We start from the raw sequence: 26,100 nt of genomic DNA, 5'->3' as shown, positions 1-26,100 counted from the left end.
AAAAAGCAAAGGTTGTGGGTATGCTTAAACAGTCAAGTAAAAAAAACTGCTTTTCAGGCTCTGATTTGTGCATCTGTTTATGAGAAAATATATCTCTAGGCCCTGAAGTTGCATAATGGGTGCAAATTCAATGCTGGTATGAAAATTATCTTTGGTGTTAGCAAGTAGGATCACTGGTTATTTTTCAAAAAGAAAAAAAAACATTATGGGGACTTCCCTGGTGGTCCAGTGGTTAGGACTCCATGCTTCCACTGCAGGGGGCAGGGGTTTGATCCCTGGTTGGGGAACTAAGATCCTGAATTCTGGGAGGCGCAGCCAAAAAAAAAAAAAAAAACATTATGGTGGGAAGATTAAAAATGTAGCAATATTCTTTGAGACTGTGTCTACACAGTACCAAAATAATTGGTTGAAAATGTAAATCACAGATTAATCTGAGGGGGTTATATAGGAAAAGCAACGCAAAAGACATGGTTGTCTGAATTCAACTTTTGTTTTTCCTGGGGTATTGAATTTGGTAAGATTGTGTGTAGACACAACTTGAATTTCCCTGCATTTAAAATGCTCATGTTTTAAATAAATAAGGCTTTCCTCCCTCCTACATGATAAATACATTATACAGCTGTACCCTGGCCCCTTCCTTTCCTGGAGAGAGAGAAAAAGTTCATCAGTTTTTTTCTTTTTCATTTATGTCATTGACAAGATTACATTTTTAGCAAATCTCGAAGGGTGGCCATTTAAATGATCTCTTTTAATAGCTGAACTATAATTGTGCCATATTTAGAAGGGAAAATTTGAAGATGGAATTTGGGGCGAGATTAAAAATAATACTAAGACAAAATGTGTCAAGGCAAATGCACTATTTCATCAAAGGAGAAGTATGTCTTGGTTTCCTTTTCTCATCCCACAGCAGACATGAAGGAGACACAGATGGCCTGTGGGTTTAGCCTCATCTCTCCAGGTGCCTGCTGCTTCTAGACCTGGACAAGATGCTGAGACTTGATCCTAAGGAGTTAGGTTTTGTGTCAAAATAGTTTAATTTTTTTCTTTAGCATTTTAACAAATCTCAATAAACAGCTTACTGTTGAGATAATATTTAATTTTATATTTCTAGTTAGGTGTGGTGATTAAGAGTACCCAATTCTTTACCTATTAGTACAAAAGGCATCTACTTACGTGAGTTACAGTTCAACTGAATCCAGAGAGAATTTTCCTGGGAATCAAGCAATTCACCTGGGTACTACCAGAACAACTGTACTACTATTATTATTATTTTTGCCTTGATTTCTATAGCCCTGGTTAAGTGATTTGGAAAAATAGAAATTTAAAATTTTCTATTTGTAAGTTCAGGTCTAGTTTTTAATCTGTCCCTGTTAGAGAGTGGAATCTATGTTATAAAATTTCCAGCTTAATGTGGTAGCAAGAAAGAATGTAGTATTCTTTAGAGGCTATGCTTAGTGAAATAAATAGCTTAATACCTATGGAACCCCAGGTCTTGTCTTCCACTAGAGCTCTTGCTTTTTCTATGCAGTTCCACCATTTCTCTGTTGCACTTGCTATTTTTATTGGTGTCCAAGTCACAAAATGTCTGGGGTTGGCAATAAAATCAGTTGATTATATTTTCAGGATATAATGAACTGCATAGTTCATTTTAATAATAATGTTGGTCTGCTTACTTTGTGTGTTTGTAAAGTATTTCAAATAGGTATTTGGTGTCAAATGCATAAAGCAAACTTAAGTCGAATTAACCTAAGTATGGGGTCCTTTATTCAGTGGCCTTTTACTGAAGAGCATTACTTTGAACGAATTTTCTAATTTAGTTACCTGTCCTGTTAAACTTAGTTTTCTGAGTTTACAAATCAGTCCTACTTCAGAAGAATCCCTAGGTTTTCTCAGCTATGAAAAGACCATGGAATCATGTCTATATGTTTACTTAAGTGACATTTATGGATCCCGAAAGGGAGGGAGCCATCTGGATGTATATGTATACTGCATTGACCTCTCTGTTATGATATTGCTTCCCTGAAGCTACATTCTTTCTTGCCAGTTCTGCAAAGTAATATTTCAAATGCTTCAGGAGTCATAAATAATAGTCATGATTCTACGTGGTATGTGTATTACAGCTAGATCAGTTCATACGTATAACTTTACATAGTATCTTGTGTAAAAATAGCTTTGGTTATTAAAATCATTGCAATAAAATACCTGCACTATAATATTGTGTTCTTTGGTACCTAGGTGATTTTGTTTTTTAATGGATGGACTCTTGTTTCATTTCTTAAAAAATATCTGAACAGTCCTTAACAAACAAAGAGAATGCACTGGTTTAGGTGTCATTCAAATTTCTTTGCTGAGTTTGAATCTGCATTTAGGTCGCGGGCCTGCAGGTTCAAACGCTAGGCTAGACGAGCAAAATCACACTCCTAAGCCAATGAACTCAGACAACCCCACACTATGTTGGTTGCACCCCTACAGCACAACCCTTCCTGAAGACCAGCCCTGCCTAAGTCCCTAACCACTGGTGGTGGTGGAGGTGGTGGTGGTGATGGTGGTGGTGGTGGAGGTGGTGGTGGTGTGTGTGTGTATGTGTGTATATTCGTGCACATACCCACACACAGTACTGAGACACCATACACCTTCGTGGCGCAGTGGAGTGGATGAGAAAGTCTGATCTTAAAGATGTCCACTCAATGGCTCAAAATCACTATGCTCCAAACCACGAAACAGCCAAGCACAGCGAGGATGATCATGGACTAAAGCTGTAAGATCCAGTGGTGTCTTCCCGCTAGTAATTTTTCTTGCCAAGTCACCACCTGGCTGAAGTGTGTGTCTCCAAACAATGTCCGAATGCAGGTGAGCTAAGTCTTTGGTTTCTTTGGACTATAAATAACACTTTTTTTTCTTCAAATATTTCTAAGTATAAACCTGCTATCTTGAGGTCCTGGTCTTTAAAAATTTTTTTTTTTTTTCATTTAAAGCTTTTCCACCGAGGTTTCAGTTCGTGGTTATTCCTTCATGCTTTGGTACAAGTGCTTGATGAAGAAGATGAGTTGCCCGAATTGGAGCTGCCCTCGTCCTGCCACTTGTCCAGACTCCTCCTCCTTGCGTTCATGAAGAAGTTGCTGACGGTGCTCAGCTCCAACCCCAGCTGCTGGGAAATGGTGATTTGCAATTCTTTGGATGGACGCTTATTTTCCTTGAATATTGCGTGTAGAGTTCGACGCTGGACATCTGTGAAGACCAACCTGGGCTTTTTGGGTGTGTTGCCTCTATCTTTCCCGTGTTCTTGCTCTTTCCTTTTGCATGCTGCAAAGAAGCACAGAGGGTGTTAGAAGAGACTGCCTGGGAGAATCGAGAGTAGAAAGGCACAGCCCATAAAATCTGCTGACCTCTGACTTTAGCACCATCGTGGTCTGCGAGGGAAGTGTACCAAAAGCATGGGGAGTGAGAAGAAGGTGGAGTTCTGTGAGTCCTGGGCATGGGTCCTGGCTTTGATGAGTATCTGTATTTTGTTGGTGGTAAATCAATTAACCGACACCTGGGCCTCGATTTCTCATCTGCAGAATGTTGGGTTTTAGACAAATGAACTTATTGTTTGAATTTTTATATCACTATCTGTAAAGTGGATATAAGAACATCTACCTTGCTGAGTGTGCTAAGCATATATGAAATAATATGTAAAAGATAATGTTAACTAAAGTGCTTTACAAATGCAAAGTTTTATCACCTAGACGTGGTTGTAGCCCTCAAAGGATTTACGGTCTGCTGCTAGTGGAATACTAAGAGCTTACGTGAGGGTGTAAAAACCAAATAAAAAGGAATTGCATTTGCTCCCTTTCTGATTTTTTGTGTTTCCTAAGAAATTGTATGTAAGAAAACTCTGTACAGAGTGTCCTACCATGCCCATCAAACAGTTTTCCACTGATTCTTCAGTGGAACCAGGACTTGGGGAGCTGTGGTGAAACCCACTTCCTCGACACTGGGGCAAAACCTGTGACATTAGCCTCGTTCACCTTTGGGGTCTCCGTGTGCCTCTCTTTTGTTCTTCACGAGAGTCTTACTCTTGGAGTCCCCCTCTTCCCTCACCTCATCTCCACTGAGAAGGCCCATTCCCTACGCACGCCTTTTGGTCCTGTATCATGAAGCTGCCTCTAGGCTGCTAGAGCTATTCTGGTGCATCATCTCAAGGTGGTCCTCACGTCCGCAGGGTTTGGTGCTGGATCAGGGTCCCCTCACCTCAGATGCTGTACTCCTCTTTCTCGCCTAATGTAGATCACTAGCTTCCACCTGCCAAAGGGGCACTGAATTGCTAATGACTCCCTCCCACTCCCCGTCCCCAATCTCCACCATCAATGGATCCCTGCAAGTCATCCCCAAATAACCATGCAACTCAAGTAAGAACAGTGCTCTGGTTAGCTACTATGCCCTAACTCCAAACAGCTTCCTGTCCCGCAGCTCTCCTGTGTAGCTGGAGCAGCCGTGGCTACCGTCACACCTGGCTAGCTACACTCTGATGTGCGCTCCAACCACAGCGAAAGGCACACAGGGCAGGGCGTCTTCCTGGCGGAGGTAGGGACTGTCGCTCTTTCATGTCGCCTCCAGCTGGCTGCCCTGCCTACTGCTCTCTCCTGCTCCACCCCCACCCCCCACCCCGTCCTTTTGTATCCCAGGTTCTCAATTCCTCCTTAGATGGTTCACCAGCTCTGGCTAGATTCAGCCTCTGTACTCTCCCCAGGTAGCCCTGCTCTTCAGCCTGCCCCTACCTTTCATTCCCAGTTGCTCCACATCGTGGATTCCCCTAAGGCCTTAGGTGCCCGTTAGCACAAATTAGCTAGGCAATCGGAGCAGCTAAAAAGCTAAGGGGTAAAGGTTGAAGAAGCTTCCAGTCTTTGGAGTTCAATCTAGGAGTCTCCAGGTTTTTGGTTTTTTTTTTTTTGCGGTACACGTGCCTCTCACCGCTGCGGCCTCTCCCGCCGCGGAGCACAGGCTCCAGACGCGCAGGCCCAGCGGCCATGGCCCACGGGCCCAGGCGCTCCGCGGCATGCGGGACCCTCCCAGACCGGGGCACGAACCCGCGCCCCCTGCAGCGGCAGGTGTACTCTCAACCACTGCGCCACCAGGGAAGCCCCAGGTTTTCGGGTTGTTTTTTTTTTTTTTTGCGGTATGTGGGCCTCTCACTGCCGTGGCCTCTCCCATTGCGGAGCATAGGCTCCGGACGTGCAGGCTCAGCGGCCATGGCTCACAGGCCCAGCCGCTCCGCGGCATGTGGGATCCTCCCGGACTGGGGCATGAACCCGCATCCCCTGAATCGGTAGGCGGACCCTCAACCACTGCGCCACCAGGGAAGCCCTCCAGGTTTTTTTAATCATGTGCTATTTAGTAAAAAATGTTTTGAGTATTACATTCCCTTACATTATTTCTTTATAAATGATATGCATGTGTTACTATACTACTGTATTATTATACAGTAGTATAATTAAAAAGCATACACAAAATATAGAAAATTTTAAAGGGGTAAAATAACATAAATATATATAGAAATTCTCTTCTACAGGTGCATCAGCTTGCCCAGGCCCCAGAGTGCATTTGCCTAACTCCAGGGACCACAGGTCCAATATATCAGGAAATATAAGAATAAGAATTTCAGAATGGACATGAGGGGAGACCTCAGTCATAAAAGAGAGATTTTTAGGCTAGTCAGGTCTTCTTTTATAACACATTCCATAGATCATTGGCTATGCCCTTTGCCCACCATGATGGAAAGCATCAACATAATGGGAAAGATTTATTAAACACCCAGCTCCCTCAGAGCATTGAGCTATATATACTAAACTAGGTGAGAGTCCCCAAGTACAGTCCCTCCCCACCAGGAACCCATAGCCTTCACTGGGCAACTAGATTAAGTCCCTGAAAATAAAAGCTGACTAGGCTGAAGTCAAGCCTAGTTAGTTTGAGTCAGCCCATGTAGACACAGCTTTATATAATACTGATACACATGGCTGGTTGATTCATTCACTTACATTCAAAGATGAATATAACACAAGCCTTTCTGTTAAGGAGGTCAGTCTAGTGGTTATGTAAGCAAATAACTGCAAAAGCATGAAAAGAGTATATGGGATATTATCTCTGCTTGAGGATATTAAGGAAGGCATCACACAAGAGGGGTGCTTACACTAGGCCCTAAAGGATGAATAGGAGTTTGCTAGTGAGAAAAGTGGGAAAAACTCATTCCCAGCAGGGGGAACAGCATTCGTGAAGGACTGATAAGTAGTAGTAGATTGGTAGCGGGGCAAGAGTACATGGAAGCACATACATCACAGGTAGACAGAGATCAAATTTGAACTATCTTGTAGGTAAGGTTTTGAGTAAGAGTGTCGTGTGATTAAATTTGGGTTTAGAAAAACCCCTCTGGTGGTGGTGTGGGGGATGAATTGGAAAGCATCAAGATTCAGGACCAGTACGCTGTGTATGCCATTCTGACCCCCTTCAGGACTAAGGCACTCACTCATTCTTGTACCTGCTGGAAGAGGCTGGTGGCTCTCAGCTGAGGTCCATACTGGGAATTGCCCTTGGCCAAAGGTTATGCCACCCTGGGGTGCAGTTGGGGGACTAGCCACACCCAGTGGGGGATGGGGGGAGTAGGGGATGGGAGTATGGATGGTGGAGGCTGAAGAAAGTAGGGATGTGTTGGTTTAAGGCTCCCCCACCCCAAACCCTTGCATCAAGTAGGGACAACTCTGAAGGGTTATCTAGTTCCAGAGCACCCCGTAGGATTGATTGAGGCTATTTTTGCAGCTACATCAAAGTTCAAATCCATCTGCCTGGTCTTACTTCCTCCACTCCCCCTACAGGGGTTAATCTCCATGGCCCTCTTCGATAACCTTCCTGCATGCAAGCCTCAGAGTCTGTTTCTCAGAAAACCTGACCTAAGACAGAAGCCAATTAGAAAATCAGTGTAACGAGGACCCCAAGATAGACAATGGCAGTTGAAGATGGAAAATAGGAAGCAAATGTAAGAGCTTCTTGGAAGGTAGAATCAAGAGGAATCAGTAATAACAACCTGGCTGGGAGGCTGGAGTTTGGAACATCTCCCAGGTTTCTGATTGGATGGTAGTAATAAGGCCATTAGGGAATGCAGATGGAGAAATGAGTTTCATGAGAGCAGTAATCACTTCTATGTGGGACAAATCCATTTGAAATGCGTGTTGGACATCCTATTAAAGATCTCCAATAGGTGGTTTTCCAGCAGACGGCAGGATATATGGGGCCTGGAGCTCAGGGAAGAGATGTGGGTTAGGAATACAGACTGGGAAGTCATTAGGGACCTAGATGGAAAATTGCACAGAACACATACCTATGGAAAAATAAATAACTGAGCATCGGGTGCAGACTCAACTTATTTATCATTCAAAAGGCAGAACAGGGACTTCCCTGGTGGTCCAGTGGTTAAGACTTCGCTTTCCAATGCAAGGGGTGAGGGTTCGATCCCTGATCGGGGGGCTAAGATCCCATATGCCTCACAGCCAAAAAGCCAAAACATAAAACAGAAGCAATATTGTAACAAATTCAACAAAGACTTTAAAAATGGTCCACATCAAAATAAATCTTTAAAAAAAAAGGCAGAACTAAGGGAAATCACAAAGAGATATCTATTTTCTACATAACTAGGGTATCTGAATGACTTCAATGTGGTCCTTAGCATTTGGCAGGACTGAGTGGGCTGAAGCTACTCCAGAGCCACCCTTTCCCAAATGGCATCAGAGGCCTGATATTGCCTCAAATAGGAGTTACTTGAAAAGATGGTTTGCAGGCCAAGTACATTTAGAAAAACCTACTATATAGCCTCTTCCTCAAAATGCGTAATACGTGGGCTTCCCTGGTGGCGCAGGGGTTGATAGTCCGCCTGCCAATGCAGGGTACGGGGGTTTGTGCCCCGGTCCGGGAAGATCCCACATACCGCGGAGCGGCTGGGCCAGTGAGCCATGGCCACTGAGCCTGCGCGTCCGGAGCCTGTTCCAGCAGCGAGAGGCCTGTGTACCGCAAAAAAAAAAAAAAAAAAAGAAGGAAAGTGTAATATGTGTTTAACAAATATAATTTTGTTTCCCAAATTTATTTAATTCCAGAACCTTGTTTGGTAGAGACTGTCTATCAGTGTCTCATATAATACTAATGTTGTGGAAATGCAGTTTGGAAGTTCCTGACCCGAGCTCTCAATGTTAGAACCTGGAAAGTGGGATTCTCCTGGAGCAAGGAGCCTGTCTCTCCAGGGCAGACTGGCATAATGCCTGGCTATAAGGGGAGCTCAGTACCCATATGGGTGCTGGATGGGGTGTCTGTGACTAAATGTGTGTGGTTTTACCTGGAAAGAACTTTGTGCAGAAGTTGGAGTGGCTGAATAAGGAAGCAGAGATATCTGTAGAATGGAGAGTGGACAAAAGCTTGTTGACAGTCAGTGGGTAACCTCAACAAGGTGCCCAGGAGAAGCAACCCACAGAAATAAAATCATGCTTCTAGAAGCTTCTACAGAATTATAGTTGTGAGACCTGTTAAGAGAATATAAATGAGAGCAATGCTTTGGCATTCCCATGGAATTCATTTCAAGGTAGAGATTACCCATTATAAGGTAGGAAATCAGCAACTGGTCCACACAAGTGTGCAGTGGAGAGAGAGAGAGAGAGTGGGAGCAAAGTCTGACAACAGGAACTGCTGCTTAGGGAACAGCATTGCATGTGTTTTATGGGTAAGTTATACTTTTTTGTGTGGGTGTACAGTTTTCATTAAAGATAGAATAGTTATTATAGAACTGGATTAAAGGGAAGAAGATTCCTGTTGCACGTGTAAGGTAGTACTGAAGAGGAAGAAGACCCGTCATGAGTCACCTCCATGAAGGTGGGCAAGCAGATATGTTTGCAGGATGCAGTGGCAAAGTGTAGTGGGGCTGTCTCAGGTGACTTTGATCTTCTCTGGGAATGAGGTCACCTACAGTCAGTACTATATGGGAGACAGAAGCAGACGTGGAATACGGTAAAAGGCAGAGAATGATTTTGTGCACCACAAGAATAAAAGATTATAAAGAATTTTTTTTTTTAAAAAAGCAATGCTTTTGTGGGCATTGGGCACAGGCTGTGGGCAAAGGACAAGCTTTCATCTCAGGCATGACTGGGGTCTATGCTTTGCCCATAGTTGGCAGGACAGAGCCAAGGGTATTTCAAGAAATATGAATTCTGCAGGATGTTGAAAGGCATTCCATGAATATTGAGTTTCAAGGTCAGGCAGTTTGGGAAATGCTGAGTTAATTAATGATTAAGCAAGCTTCTTTAATGCAGGACTTCTCAGAGCCTTTAATATGCTAATGTGCACTGATACTTTCTAGCGTATTGGGTCTCCCAAACTTATTTGATTAAGCAACTCTTTATTCAGGGAATTTCTCTCAGGAATGGTGTTGCTTAGAACAGTGTCTCTCAAAATGTGGTTGCCAGACCTATGTTGGTCTGTAAACTGTTACTGACCTGCGGCAAGATCAGAAAATTGAGAATAAGCAATTAGAAAGTTTTGTGGCAGTTTGACATTGCTCCAACATTCTGATTATTGTTTTAGTAATACATTTTTTATTGTATTATCAAAACTATTGGTCCAGAACAGATGGAAATTGGAAACAAACAACTACTCCTTCACTGTTTAAGAAGCCCTGTCTTAGAATACACTTTATAAAACATGATATACAGTAACATCCTAGAATCGGCTGTCAGCCAAGCATTTGTATATCAACTTATATTCATTTTCCTGATTTAACGTCACAAAGCACATTACAACATCTAAACTGCTGATTGAACTATGCAAAAGTCTGCCAAGAATTAGTCTGGGAGCAAGCAGGCACATTGCTCTACACCTGAAAACAACACAACGTTGTACATCAACTATAGTTCAATAACAATTACCAAAAAAAGATCTGTTGTACCAAATTAAAAAAAAATAAGTAGGCACAGACATGTGGGCCTGGGAGACATTTATAAAGCCAGACGGACTTACAATACAACTTCTTAGATGAACCTGGGCTCACAGGACACAAGCTCAAGGCCCAGCTCTGTGGCCACTGATAGATGTGTGATCTTGGGCAAGCCCATCGCCTTCTGGGGCCTGAGTTTACCCAGCTGCAAAACAGAGGACAGTGGCCTTCCTTCCTCACAGGATTATAATAAGCGTTAAATAAGATAAGCTATGCTGAAGTGATTGTTAAAACTATAAACGCTTAAGAAGTGTTTTAGATGTTTGCAAATTAATTTTCAGATCCTTCCTTTTTTCTTTGGTCAAGATGCAAGTATAAACATTGAATTTACACAGCAGGCTCAGGTCTTTGCTCTGTCTCTAGCCTGTGGTATAAACTTGGACACATGACTTGATCTGTTTTTCTGCATCCTTTCAATGAGCAGGCAGTATTCTAAGGCCCCGGCAGGCTTGAAAGCCCTGTGAGTCAATGAATACACCCCTGTAGTGTCTTTCCTGGTTTCCAAAGTCTAATATTATCTCAGTTAAAAAATTTCCAAGGTAACCTTACTCTGTCTTTTAGAATATATAGCCACTATGTTGACTATTCCATTTCGCCTTCTCCATCCTTATGGCTTCTCAAAAAGAGCAGGTAATGGCTCTGCAGGGACGCCAGCCAGTCCTGCAAATAATCCAGATCCACGTTCACCTGAATGAAGGTGATCAAACACAAACTCACATTCCTCACAGTTGTTTCGACCTCATAAGCTTTAGAGATTAAAACAATAACAACAGCAACTACCACAGACCCTGTGAACAGTTATGCATTTGCCCTCCTAGGACTCTGAGCCATTAAACAATAGGTACACTATATTTTTACTAGTTTCTACTTTTTCATTAAAAATGTAGGAAAATTTGCTTAACTTGCTTCCTGAGGTTCTTGGCATATTTGTCCCAGAGTTGGCTGCTTCACATAGGATGGAATTGTGGATTAGAAGAGGCTGTCTTCCTGGGGGCAGTAGTGTATGTTTCAACATGCCCTTATGGAAGGAACGCCAAGGGTCCAGGTAGAATGAGGGTGTACGTTATATTCCCAGTCTATGAGGGAGGAAGGTTCTGTAAAAACACTGCTCTAGTTGTCAAAAGTTTAGGGTTCTGGCTCTGTCATTAATTAGGTGAATGGCTGGGTTAAACCCGTTAACCAGGCTGGGTCCAGCTTCCTCAACTGTATAATGAAGGGACTTGACTAAATAACTTACAACCCCTTCTAGGTGCAGCTCTATGACTCGACGTATGTAAAGTCAACATGACTCCAGAAGGAAGATGTACAGTTCAGATTTCTATGTCATAAATGGGCACTCAGAGAAGTGTGAGCGTTGAACGGTTCACTCTAGCTGGCCCCTCCCGGGCCCCCTCCCCCCTTTTGTAAGGCCATCCCTGTGCCACCACCTCCTTCTCCCTCCTGGCAGGCAGTGGGGAGAGAAGACTTTTGGGGCGGAACACTTGCAGGTGAGGTAGGAAAGGGAACAAGACCTGTGTGCTTAGTAAACAATACTACCAGGTAAGACCTGAAAATTGAACTTCATAAACTGTAATCACAATTTCACTCATCTTAGTTATACTGAAGAGGAATATGGAGAAATGTGTGTGTGTGGTGGATGCACAGACAAGTGACCGAGGAGCCACAGTATCTGCTAGAATATGATGGGGATGCAGCCAGATGAATGGTAAGCCATGGGTCTGTCACTGTAGAGACATTATTTAATTTTAGCAACAGCTCTGTGAGGCATCGAATCTAATAGGAAATTTGGGAATTTAACCTGAGGAGAGGACAGTTTGGGCCTCAGGGTCTGGACGGTGAATCCTAGAGAGGCAGGATGAAAGGCTTGCGCGGGCAGGGCTGAGACAGAGCCAGGCCTGGGTGATTCAAATCACATTTATTTGGTGGTCCGACTCTAAGGGACTGAGGAAGGAGACTGTATGCCTGCAGCTTCCCCAATCACATGTGGCTTCTACCCTGAGAGTCCTTGCACTATGGCCGTGTACTTCCTCCATACAACTGCTCCAGGGTCTGCTGTCCTAATGTGATTGAGGCGAGGTGGGCCAGGGAGCAGTAAGGGAAAGGGCTGGGATTCCAGGGCATGGTGAAACTGCCCTGTCATCTCAAGGGGCCTGCTAGCGACACAGTGTCTTCCCCCTGAAGGCCGGTGCCAGTGCTGAAAACTGCAACCTGCAGGGCCAAGGGCTCTTGAACAGGTAAGCCTGTGATGTCCCAAGTCACTCAGGGGAGGTCCGGCCTGGATTTGGAGGAGGCGGGTCCAGGCAGCTGCTAGGGCCCTCAGCTCCTTTGCTGCTCCAGTGCCTCCAGGGAAGGTAGGGTGCACTGGGAAGGCAAAAAGCACACTCTGAAATTCTACCCAGATTCCTGACCGACTTGGTAGTAACATTCCTGCACACCCAGCTCTAGGGAGCTTGGGGCTTCGGGGACAGAGAAAAAGGATAAAAAAGCAGCGGGGCCAGAATAGGCAAATCTGTAGGGACAGAAAGCAGTTGGTGGTTGCCTGTGGCTGAGTACGTAGTGGGGGGAAATGGGTGGGACTGCTAACGGGTATGGGGTTTCTTTTGGGGGAGGTGATAAAAAGGTTCTAAAATTGATTGTGGTGACGGTTGCACAGCTCTGTGCGTATATTAAAAACCACTGACTTATACTCTTTAAATGGGTAAATTGTATGGTATGTAAATTACTTCTTAGTAAAACTATTTAAGAAAGAAGTAGCTGGGCATGCATACAGGGTGAGCCCTCTGCTCTCACTTCCCACTTGCCACCGAGAGGAAACCTCTTCTGGACTGGGGCAGGGACAAGGGGGGGGGGGTTGCTGTTCACGTCTACTGAGCCCCCAAACACTGTCTCTTGACAGCTGAAACTGCTTTTCAAAGTAAACTCTACAAGACAATACATGTTCGTGGAGGAACAAGCATACAAATAAAACAGATTTCAGTAAAACAAGAATGGAGGAACCATGGAAGTGAACGTGGCAGGTTCCCAAGTCCATTTTACAGGCCAGCACCCATCCTGTGGAGATCACAGAGCCAGTGGGTGGGCTGCCACAGCTTCAGGATTAGAGCTCAGACTCCAGGAGTGCTGGGTCATAGTGTTATCTGCTTTGCCTTGACTTACTGTGCTGTCCTGTGCATATTTTTATAAGCCAGGCCCCCAGTTGTTTTGTCAGCTCTTAAGCAGCAAATTTGGAGAACACAGTATAAAGTACAATTTGAAAAGCTACTCTAGTGAGTTCTAACTGATATGACCACGGGCAGCCTTTACATGGGAAGGGAACTCCTGCACAGACTATCTGGAAACGGTGATGCCCAGGAGAGGGAGGTGGGGCCGATACAACCTGCTGGACACAAGCTAGCTTTTCTGGTATCTGTGACTTTGTGGGTAGCTCAAGCACCTATGGAAACTCATCTGGGCATGAGTGTGAAAGACCTAATAAAAACATGCAAAGAGCAGACGTTCTTAGTCAAGAATGATCACTAGAACTCACCCCTGTACCTTGCTTTATGGTACTTAAATCACCTCCATTAAACTTTCCCACGTGATCCCCACAAAACTCAGGTGAGGTAGAAATGGGTATTATGTCTTTTTCTGTAGGCGAAGAAACAATGTCAAAGAGGTCAGGAGACTCGCCTATGGGCACGCAGCTGGCTCATTGGGTGACCTCCAACTCCACTGTGCCCTGGAGGCAGATGCCAGCATGGTGGACACATCGTGAAAACTTTCCCTAGGATGGTTACACGGGCAGGAGTAGCTGGTGAGGGGAGCCCGGGAACCCAGAGCCACAGTGCGTGGGGTAGGAGCAGGTAGCCGGCCAGGCAGCAGGCCTGTGGTCAGCCAGAAGGCTCTGGCTGAAAGGATGGCAGTTGGCCCATCCAGGAAATCGGGCTGCATGAGGGGAGCTCAGGCCGGGAAGGGCACGGAAGACCCACGCTGGCCTGGGAGGGGGACCAGAGTGAGTCTAGTTTCAGTAGGGGGACAGAGGAGCACTAGACGCTGTCTCCGTGTGGATATCGGCTCTGAGAGGAAGCAAAAGAAAACTGAGCTGACCCAAAGGAGAAGGAAAGATGGGGAGCAGCTAAAGCCAAGAGCGGTCTGCTGCATCACACACAGGCTGGAAGAGTCGCCCGAACCTCTCACAACCCCACCCTGTTTGCTTCTATAACTGAGCTGTCCAGGACAGTGACCTGCCTTCCCTCCCATCTGCTGCCTGGAGTCCTTCTGGAGACAGCATATAACATATTTCCATCAATCTCTCTTCTCTAGGGACAGCTCCACAGCTGTAGCCCAAGAGGCAGGGCTACTGGACTTTATGATCAAAGGAGGGCAGAGGCTGCCTGGGCCTGGGGGGGATGGAAGAGGATCAGCTGAAATGTACAGCTGCTTCCCCTGTGCTAAGCCACACACATGTATCACCTTATGATGTCACTCAACAACTGTGGGAAGCAGGTGCTATTACAGCTGTAGGCTGCTTCCCTGGGCAGCCCCACTGCTCACAGGTGCCCACGATCTGCACTTCTTCTGATCTCCACCCACCTGTCTGCCTAACCTGGCTTTAGACTGAGCATTTATTTAAGAATAAAATCGTGGTGGTGGTTAAAAAAAAAAGTTTACGTTTGTTTACAAATGCACAGCCTGAGGCTCAGAGGTTAAGGGATTGGCCCAAGGTCACCCTAATAGTAAATGGTGGATCTGAGAAAAGTACCAGGGCAGGGTCCAGTGACAGTGTGGAGGTGATGGTGTGGAGAAGGCGATGGTGTGGAGGTGATGGTGTGGAGGAGGCGATGGTGTGGAGGAGGCGATGGTGTGGAGGAGGTGATGGTGTGGAAGAGGCGATGGTGTGGAGGAGGCGATGGTGTGGTGGTGGTGATGGTGTGGAGGAGGCGATGGTGTGGAGGAGGCGATGGTGTGGTGGTGGTGATGGTGTGGAGGTGATGGTGTGGAGGAGGCGATGGTGTGGAGGAGGTGATGGTGTGGTGGTGGTGATGGTGTGGAGGTGACGGTGTGGAGGAGGTGATGGTGTGGTGGTGGTGATGGTGTGGAGGTGACGGTGTGGAGGAGGTGATGGTGTGGTGGTGGTGATGGTGTGGAGGTGACGGTGTGGAGGAGGTGATGGTGTGGTGGTGGTGATGGTGTGGAGGTGACGGTGTGGAGGAGGCGATGGTGTGGTGGTGGTGATGGTGTGGAGGTGACGGTGTGGAGGAGGCGATGGTGTGGTGGTGGTGATGGTGTGGAGGTGACGGTGTGGAGGAGGCGATGGTGTGGTGGTGGTGATGGTGTGGAGGTGATGGTGTGGAGGTGATGGTGTGGAGGAGGCGATGGTGTGGTGGTGGTGATGGTGTGGAGGAGGCGATGGTGTGGAGGAGGCGATGGTGTGGTGGTGGTGATGGTGTGGAGGTGATGGTGTGGAGGAGGTGATGGTGTGGAGGTGGTGATGGTGTGGAGGAGCTGGGGCTCAGGTATTCCTCAGGCACAGACTGGGAGGACATCAGAGAATCACACCAGCTTTCACTTTCCATGGCTCCTGAAACAGCCCTTTTTGTGTGATTCTAGACTATCTTAGTTCTGCTTTGTCTTCTCTCATTTTTTCAGTGTTCCCTGTGGTACAGGCTGAACGTGAAACAGAAAGGTGAACTGAGAATCCTATTAAATGAATGCATTTTCATACCCCTGTGATACCTGCATCCATCCTCTTGCTAGCCATTCACTGTCACATGCACACATTTTCCTGAGCACAGGCCCAAGCTTTTTGAGACTCACCAAAAGAGACATGACCACCAGACCCTTCCCTCCTCGAAGCTCTTTCCCTGCATTGCAGCTTCAGAAGAACCGGTGGGAAGAAAAGCTGCTGCCTCGCACCTGCTCCTTCAGTCAGTAGCAAAAGGTAATGTGGCTCTTTAATGAAAGGTTGGCTCAGGAATTCTGATTTTTAAATTCCTAAACTTCTGTTAATGCCTGATCCATTGGGGTTTTATCACATCAGTCTCCCTCATCTTAAAGAGCCCCTCAATAGTTTGGGCTATAATAATAATAATTGGAAATATGTGATATCGATGCCCTAGTTATGATGTTGATTCTGCAAAACAGTCAAAACAAATGGCAGACCTGATGAATTACATGCTTATTATGCATTATTATCTCATGCAGGCCTATTGTGAATTGTAAGTCTTAGCTTATTGATCCCATTTCTTTAATTAATAGCCATATATAACACTTTATAATATTCACAGCAATTGGAAGTTATAAAATGGAACTCCTTAAAAAATAACCTACAATTTTGACTTTTCGCCAAGTCATCAGATGTTTTTCACAGTTACTTTCAAATTAGTGGTTTTCCTTGTTTGCATTTCTGGAAAGTCATCTGTAGAGTCAATTGTAAATGCTGTTCTCCCAATGACACATGTAGTATACAATTGGCTTCACAAGGGTCTCTAGTAAGCTTGAGAGGAAAGCCCTTCTTGGCCGCTCCATTAAGATATTCAAGGACCTTGACCCTCTGACCCCAATCACCTTTTCCACTTCACTTCCCACAACTGCTCACCCACCATCCACACTGAGCCACACTGTTCAGACGTCAGTCCTAAATACACTATGAATGTTCACACCTCTATTCCTTTGCTCAAGCTGTCCCCTCACCCAGAATGTCCTTCCTTCTCTTTCTTGTCCCTATGTAATCAAGGCCCAGCTCAAGCATTTCATTTTCTATTAAGGCTTCTCCATCCCTTCTCATCTGGGGTGAATTGTGGTCTCCTGTGCCCACAGAGCTCCCCAGATAATTAGTTATTACCTACCCATCTCTCTCACTAGGAATCCATGAATTCTGTAAGAGTAGACCATGGATTATTTCTTTGGCATACTCAGCATCCTTGTTGGATAAATAAGTCAGATGTGGCCCCAGAGAACATGGGGAGACATTCGAGACACAGTCCTTTTAGAGTCCCCAGGTGATTCTAACACATAGGCTAGGCTGAGAATCACTATTCTAAATTAGTGCTTCTCAAACTTGAGTGTACAAACTTGAGTCATTTGGACATTTTGTTAAGATGAAGATTCTGATCCAGCAGCTTTGGGCAGAGCCTGAGATTCTGCACATTTAACAAGCTCCCAGTTGCTCACTGCTCAGCTGCTGGTCCAGGATGGCACTCTGAGTAAACAGGGTCTAGAGTCCAGAGCAGAAATTGTAAGGCGTGGGTTCAACACATCAACATCACCTGGGAGCATGACGGGGAGGCTTGTTCAAAATGTATATTCCGGAACCCTATCTTATCCCTACTGAATTAGATTCTCTGAGAGAATGGGATTCAGAAACACACATTTTAAACAAGTTTCCCAGGTAATTTAGGATAAAGTTGGAGGAGATTCTGTCATTAACTAATAGAACTTCCTAATGCCAAGGGGCAGAGGGGCGGCTGCTGTGGAGCTGGAGAGCACCCCCTCTGGCAAATGAGGGTACTTCACACCCATGCCTCCCTCTTCCTCCTGATTATCCACCAGGCTGGCAACGGAACAGAAACAAATAACTGGGGGCTTATCTTCTTTTACATCACACCTCCACTCGCATGCTGACAAAAGGACTGTTATTAGTCTGCACTGCACCTGTATTATGGTTGCTACATTTAATCTTTTAAAGTATTATTTTACATAATAACATGTTGGCACAAAGACACACACACACACACACACACACACATATCACAAACCTGTTCTGCATATTTCAGGCTGTGCTTCTCAAACTTTAGTATGCTTTAGAATCATTTAGAGAGCCTGTACGAAGACAGATTACTGGGCTCTTCCCCTGAGTTTCTGAATCAGCAGGATTTCTAGCAAGTTCCCAAGTGATGTTGGGGCATATGAATGGGGGAAGAATTGAAAATGAATGTTACAGAAAAATTTTTTAGCAGGTTTGTTTATTTTACAGGTATGGCTGAAGCAATTTTGAAATTATTTTAGATGTATTTTAGGATTGAGCAAATGAGTAAGTGTGTGTGTGTGCTGGGGGGTGGATATGTTATTGAGTGCCAGGTTCTCACTGTAGAGGAAGGGACACACAATTATGGAATGAGGGTAGGCAAGAAGAAATCCTACGGGGATATATTGCAATTAGATGTGGAGGTACTTGTGCGAACTCATGATTTTAAAAATATGTATGTAAGCATGTTTATGTGCACGTGTATATTATATATGTATGAGTGCATATGTATATTTGTGGGGGGTGTGTGTGTGTGTGTAAATATACATGCATATTTTTCCTGGATTTTTCTGAGGAGGCCAAAAAACAAAGTCATGCTACTAGCCATGAGCACACCTAGTGACCAGGCCTTCTTGGTCTCTCATACCATTCCCCACCAGAAAAAACCAGGGCTCATCAAGGAAGGGCAGATTCTAGGGCTGGGACAGGGTAGGTAACAGATGAGCTTGGAACATCTTATTATGATGCCAGAAAGTAAAAGAAAAAAAAGATGGAGGAGAAGGAGGAGGAAAAGAATGATGGAAACCAGTCACAAGAACAGAGGAACCAGATTAAAGGGGCTCCCACTGTCAAATGTGAGACAGCTTGAACACCAAAATAGGTAAGTACAGAACTGAATTAGAAACCATTGGGAAAAAAGGAATGTGTGAATCTTATCCAATAACAAATGGATACGTAAACAAGAGAGAAGGGGCTCTTGCTCACAGAAGAAAGCTGAGAGCTGACTGTCAAACAAGGCAGGAATGCCGGAGATGGAAAATCATTTTGAAGCCGTCGTGATAAACAGGTCAGGCAAGAATCAATAGATGCTAAATCTGTGGGGAATTCTGATGAAGAGTAGGATATCTGCATAATCTTAAAGTATCTCCCCACAGACTGCTTATTAGCTGTAAGAGAGAAAGAGAAAAAAATATGTGATTATACAGTGGAGAAATTAGGCAACACCTCGACCAAGTGATCAAAATTAACTCTCCAGTTAAGTGGGAGACAGACAGACTTCATGGGCCTCCAGATGTGATCCCCAGAGAAGGACACACCTCACCCATGCAGCTTTCTGGGCAAGAAAGCACCGCCTCAATCTAATCACGAGGAAACATCAGATAAACATAAAATGAGAAATATTTTTTTTAAAGTGGGGACTATATTCTTCAAACATTTCGATGTTATAAAAGGTTAAAAAAGGCTGTGGAAATGTTTAAGATTAAAGAAAAGAAGAGATATAAAACTTAATCCCAGACTGGATCCTCTCCTGGAGAACAATGCTGTGAAGGACATTACTGGGTCAACGGACAAAAGTGAACTGTGGCTACAGAAGGGAAGGTTCATACTCGTGGAAATACATTCTGAAGTATGTAGGGGTGAGGGGCCATGATGTATGTAACGTACTCTGAAACGGTTCATGAAAAAAAATTCTGTGCATTTGAGAGTGAGAGAGAAAGAGAGATTGAGAGAGAGAGAGAGAGAGCATGCATGTGCGCACAGATGATAAAGCAAATGGGTCAAAATGTTAACAACTGGTCAACTGGTGGGTAAATGGTTTATGTTCTTATTTTATTTTTGCACCTTTTGAAAAATTTGAAAACAACTTCCAAATAAAATTTTCTTAAATCATGCTTTTGAATAATATTTAATGACACTGAGATAAGTTTGACTGTAAATTCTTTATGACCTCAATTTTGTGAAAAATTAAAATTAAAAATGTATCTTATTTACGTAATTTAAAAAAGCTAGAAGGAAACAAACCAACACATAAACAGGTACCAACTCTGGGTGATGGGATTATGGATGATTTGATCCTGTCGTATGTTTATAGTATTTCATATTTTCCAAAGTTATGAGAGAAAAATTATTTTTGAAAGAGGAAAACAAATATTCAGAAAAGTTCTGCATATGTTGCTGACTGCTGTGCCATTGACTGATAATAGCAAAAACAAAACAAAACCAAAACCTTGAAATCATTGAAATGTCCAATGAAAGGTTGTTGGAGAGGTTATGTAAATTATGATGCTTCTGAAATATTATATAGTCATAAAATTTATGTTTGCCCAATCAATTTATGGACCAACCTAAGCATCCAAAAATAGGGGATTCGTTAAATTATAGCATAGCTGTAAAACATAAAATGTGCAGAAAGCTTTTTGATCCAGAGCGCTCCAGGAGCAGAGGGAGGGCTTTGACCTCTTTGCTGTCTTGCAAACTGTAAATACCCTATCTATACATATCTGCTAAATGAATAAGTGCTACTGGTGAGGTATTTGGGGGGGGGGTCAGGAATGGTGGCATTACCAGGGGTTTTTATTGTCTCCAGTTTTCTTTTATGTATTTTCAAATATTCTATCATAAATTTAATAACATGGGATTTTTAATTTAAAAAGTTATAATATAGTATGTATGGATCATCTCATTGAGAAGAGATTGGAAAGATATTCACAAAAAGGGGGTTATCTCTGTTTGGGGGTGTTATGGGTGATCCTTGTCACCTTTTTTCTTGATTAGTAGTAATAATTTTACAAAGAAGTTATTTTTAAAAGGCACTGGACCATCATTAAAAAGTCTACAAATAATAAACGCTGGAGAGGCTGTGGAGAAAAGGAAACTTCTTGCACTGTTGGTGGGAATGTAAATTGGTGCAGCCACTATGGAGAACAGATGGAGGTTCCTTAAAAAACTAAAAAAAAGTTATCATATAATCCTGCAATCCACTCCTAGGCATATATCTGGGGAAAACTCTAATTTGAAAAGATATATGCACCCCTATGTTAACTGCAGCACTATTTACAATAGCCAAGACATGGAAGCAACCTAAATGTCCATTGACAGATGAATGGATAAAGAAAATGTGATGCAGGGGCTTCCCTGGTGGCGCAGTGGTTGGGAGTCCGCTTGCAAATGCAGGGGACGCGGGTTCGTGCCCCGGTCCGGGAGAATCCCACATGCAGTGGAGCGGCAGGGCCCGTGAGCCATGGCCGCCGAGCCTGCATGTCCAGAGCCTGTGCTCCGCAACGGGAGAGGCCGCAACAGCGAGAGGCCTGCGTACCACAAAAAAAAAAAAACACAAAAAACACGAAAATGTGGTGTAGATATACAATTGAATATTACTCAGCCATAAAGAAGAATGAAATAATGCTATTTGCAGTGACATGGATGGACCTAGAGATTATCATATTAACTGAAGTAAGTTAGACAGAGAAAGACAATATCACGTGATATCGCTTATATGTGGAATCTAAAAAATGATACAAATAAACTTATTTACAAAACAGAAATAAACTCCCAGACATGGCAAACAAATTTGTGACTACCAAAGGGGATAATGGGGTGGGAGGGGGAGATAAATTAGGAGTTTGGGATTAACAGATACACACTACAAAATATAAAATAGATGAACAGCAAGGAACTGTTGTATGGCATGGGAATCTATATTCAGTGTCTTGTAGTAACCTATAATGGAAAAGAATCTGAAAAAGAATATATATTTTCTCCATCTCTGCTGACAATGGCAGGCAATCCGACCCTCATCATCTATTGCCATCCTCCTAGCTAGTCCCCTGCTGCTGCTACTTCTCCTATCGGCTCACACTATGCTGCCTTTCAAAAGCACAAGCCTGACAACTTCACTCTACTAGAGGTTACAACTTCCTTCAGCTCCTGCTGTCACAGACCCAAGTCCCTTGGATGGCACAGGCATACAAGATCCTATGTACTCTCTTTTCAGTCTTCTTTCCAGTTTCCTCCCTGCTCCCACATAACTGTTTTCCTGCCTATCCCAGCACTCATCAAGGACATTGTAAGTATTTGTTTCCCCGCACACGTCCTTCCGTGAGCTCCTCCAGGATACGGCACGTTGTGCCTCTTTTGAGCCCCAGTACTTGGCCCAGCACCCTTCACATAGGAGGTACTCCATCAGCCTGAGGGCAAATGAAGGAAAATGGACCTTTTGAATGATGTAATATGACCCTCAGTGACTTGAATGTGCACATGAATCTCCTAGGGATCTTGTCAAGGTGCAGGTTCAGATTCAGTAGGTCTGGGGTGGAACCTGAGAGACTGCATTTCCTAATGTTCTGCTGCTGGTCTGGGGACCACACTGAGTAGTAAGGACCCAGAGAACAGTAAGAGTTTTTCAGAGGGAGGAGAGTATGGATACAATCATTCTTATAGGAATATTGAATTTTTTTAACATCTTCACTGGAGTATAATTGCTTTACAATGGTGTGTTAGTTTCTGCTGTATAACAAAGTGAATCAGCTATACATATACATATATCCCCATATCTCCTCCCTCTTGCGTCTCCCTCCCACCCTCCCTATCCCACCCCTCTAGGTGGTCACAAAGCACCTAGCTGATCTCCCTGTGCTATGCGGCTGCTTCCCACTACCTATCTATTTTACATTCGGTAGTGTATATATGTCCATGCCACTCTCTCACTTTGTTCCAGCTTACCCTTCCCCCTCCCCGTGTCCTCAAGTCCATTCTCTACATCTGCATCTTTATTCCTGTCCTGCCCCTAGGTTCTTCAGAACCTTTTTTTTTTTTTTAGATTCCATATATATGTGTTAGCATACGGTATTTGTTTTTCTCTTTCTGACTTACTTCACTCTGTATGACAGTCTGTAGGTCCATCCACCTCACTACAAATAACTCAATTTCATTTCTTTTTATGGCTAAGTAATTAGGAATATTGAATTTTTGAGTGAACTTTTAACCTCAAAAGAGATAAAAGAAGTAAAATATTATATAATGATATAATATTTATATATATTATATATCATTTAAAAATATACATAAAACTATGGAACTATAGGTTATTCCAGAAAAAGGGTAAAATAAATAACAAAGGGGCAAAAATATAAGTCATTTGCTCTTAAATTCTCAATATCAATATTCTTTTTTTAATAGAAGTATAGTTGATTTACAATGTTGTGTTAGTTCCCGGTGTACAGCAAAGTGATTCAGTTATATATATATATATATATTGTTTTTCAGATTCTTTTCCATTATAGGTTATTACAATACACTGAATATAGTTCTCTGTGCTATACAGTAGGTCCTTGTTGTTTATTTTGTACATTGTAGTGCTCAATATCAATATTCTAATTATCAACTTGGAGTTATAGTACAATCACCTGGGAGGCTTTTTAATCAGCATATATTTTCTTGCCACCTCTCTGCCACCAACCTGATTTGAGGAATATGAAACTCTCCGCCCACCCCTCCCCACTACAAAAAACTACAGCCTTGGAGAAAGCTTTTGTTACTGATGGGAAGGCATCGTTTCACTCAGCCGTGCTGGGGAAGAAACAAGCTTCCAGCTATACAATAATTCGGATCCAAGAAATCTTCTGCAAAGGGGTTTTACCCACGGCATCCACACATGCTATTGTTCCCTTTGCCTGAAAACCTCTTTCCCCATTTCTGACCAAGTCCTGTTTTTTTTTTTTTTTTTCCAGAGCTTCAAAACTATTCCTTCATCACACCCTAAACCGTTCCTTCTTGGCACAAAAAAAGCAACCAAGCTATTTGTCTCTCTTCCCCCCTAGACTATGAGCTCCAAAAGACTTGTTTGTGCTCAGTACATCCCCAGTACTGAGCACAGCACTGTCATGGTTGTACTCAAATGAATAAAGAAAAAACCACTCTTTCCATATCTAATGAAATTTCCTCTTTCACATCTTATGCCCTGTCCACAGTTGGCCAGATATAATTCCAAAGAGAGTTGACATTTAGTACAGGGCTAAGAACTGTGTAAATGACAACTGAAATGTCCTGGGGTTTATTTGGTCCAAGTTGTTCGGGCTGGGGAATCAGACAGAAACAATCTTTTTCCCCCCCAAAGTTAAAATTAAATAATATTTACCTGTTACAAAACATGTATATTTAAGATAGGAAGCACAGGAACTAAATGAACACTGGTGAAGGCAGCACCTGACAAAAGAACTAGAACATCTGCTGTCTGTGAAGCTACAAGGGTGTTCTCTCCTTTTATCTCTAGCCTTTCCCTACTGGAGGTACCACTCTTAGGAACTTGAGTTTATTATTAACTTGTTTTTTCCACATACTTACGTATCTCTAAACAATAAGTTGTTTAGCATTTCTTGCTTTTAAGCCTTATAAAAATGGTATTGTTCTGGTGTGATTTTCTATAGCTTGTTCTTTCTAAAAAAAAAAAAAAAGAAATTCAACACTGTTCCTAAGACTCAACTATGCTGTTATGTATAGCTGTGGCTCATTCATTTTCATCACTCCAATATACTCCTGCATTATATGAATACAGCACAGTTTATTCCTGCATTCCTCGTCAGTGGGCATTTGGGATGTTTCTGGTTATTTGTTCTTAGAAGCAACGCTGTTACAGACCATCCTTGTACTCATCTTCAGGAGCACCTGTGAGCTTATCTAGGGTATATACCAAGGGGTATCTAGGGTATATACCAAGGGGTAGACTTCGTTCAGCTGTGGGTTCAGGTTTATAAGCCAAATTATCTTTTGAAGCAATGGTGGCAATTTACATCCCCACCAGCAGTGCATGAATTCCTGATGATCCATATCCTTACCAACGCGGGTATTGTAACCTCAAGCTGAAATATTTTTGTGCCAGAAGGCAGTGCTCCTGACTGGAAAGGCTCTTTCCTACTGGCCATCTGATAGGAGAGCCTGATCTGAGACTCTGCCCAAGAGATGGGCGCGCCAGGGACTTACACCTTGTTGAATCCTGACTTTGGGACAGAGCATTACATTGAGAAGAGAGACTGTCATGGATACACAGTCATCATAGAAGGCAATCATTCATAGAATGTGGGATCTGGAAGGACCCTAAGGCCAAATCCTTCATTCTACATTTAATAAATGACAAGGTCTCAGAGCTAATTAGTACAAGAACCTGTCTCTGGGGCTCTCATTGCTTAGTCTAGGGTTTTTTTTTTTTTAAATGTGTTTATTTGGTTTAGTAATTTAAGATAACACAATCTAGTAAATTAAAAATGACTCCGTAAATATTCAAATAACTGCCAACTTATCTTTAAAAGGTAGTTATTTGACTTCCGTGACTGATGAATTTGATAACTTCAGCTTCTTGTGAAGTAAACAGTAATACTGAATTTCAATGGGATAAACAGGGGAAAGATGCAATCTCCATAGTAATGGTTTTCAATGGGCAAATTTAACAGTATTAAAAGACACTGATCCCCTGGGGAAATTAATTCCCAATTTTTTGGCGGATCATCCTCATCCTTGGATCATCCCCCCAGGCAAATGATAGGCGTGGGCTTAAGAAGCCATTTTATGAGGAAGGCCAACTTCAAATGCGGTGAAATTTCAATTCATCCTCCTCTTCTGAGTACTCAAAATTAACCTATCGTAGGAGGCTGGGAACTGTTTGTGGATATCATGGCAAAAGAGCCTCAGTAATCCGATGGTATATAATCTTAGATGCCTTTACTTGTGAATGGCGGAAAACTCTGAAAAGAGACCAGTTTGCAGCTGAGGTACTTAGTGCTCTTCAGAGTGTGCCTAAGAAGCATGATGTGTACAAAGGAATCTGTCCCCACATACGAAGCAGTAAAAATGCAACTGGGGAGGGGAGGAAGACTGCCTAATAGGAAGGGTGTCTGTGAGGAGGAGAGTGGCTTCGAAAGCCTGCAGTGGAAATCTTCATCCTGGAGCTGTTTCCTACAGGAAACCCTCCCTCCACCTCCCCTGTCCAAATGCCTTGCTCCTCTCTACCCCAAGAATCCATTTACCATTTGAAAATATCTTTGGTTTAACAATGTCGGCAGGCTGGCAATAAAAGCTTTCCAAGAGGCATCCCTCTTTTTTTTTTTTTTTGCGGCACGCGGGCCTCTCACTGTTGTGGCCTCTCCCGTTGCGGAGCACAGGCTCGGGACGCGCAGGCTCAGCGGCCATGGCTCACGGGCCCAGCCGCTCCACGGCATGTAAGATTTTCCCAGACCGGGGCACGAACCCGTGTCCCCTGCATCGGCAGGCAGGCTTTCAACCACTGCGCCACCAGGGAAGCCCGGCATCCCTCTTTTAATGTCAAGATAAGACTCAGGAGCTGCTTATTGCTTTGGGGCGGGGGGCGGGCTTGGAGGGA

At 43.6% G+C, this 26,100-nt stretch overlaps 1 protein-coding gene across 1 annotated transcript in view; it reads right to left on the bottom strand.

Moving 5' to 3' along the window:
• Positions 1 to 2,863: 2,863 nt before the first annotated feature.
• Positions 2,864 to 26,100, bottom strand: part of ONECUT1 (one cut homeobox 1) — a 32,908-nt gene continuing 9,671 nt past the window's right edge. Inside the window, exon 2 of the mRNA XM_079913181.1 lies at positions 2,864 to 3,303. Within this exon, the coding sequence (XP_079769307.1) occupies positions 3,011 to 3,303 (293 nt within the window). The 3' untranslated portion in view covers positions 2,864 to 3,010. The remainder of the gene's footprint in view (positions 3,304 to 26,100) is intronic.

The sequence above is a fragment of the Stenella coeruleoalba genome (genome assembly GCF_951394435.1).
Source record: "Stenella coeruleoalba genome assembly, chromosome: 2".
Lineage (NCBI taxonomy): Eukaryota > Metazoa > Chordata > Mammalia > Artiodactyla > Delphinidae > Stenella > Stenella coeruleoalba.
This window is presented reverse-complemented; position numbering and strand designations above follow the sequence as displayed.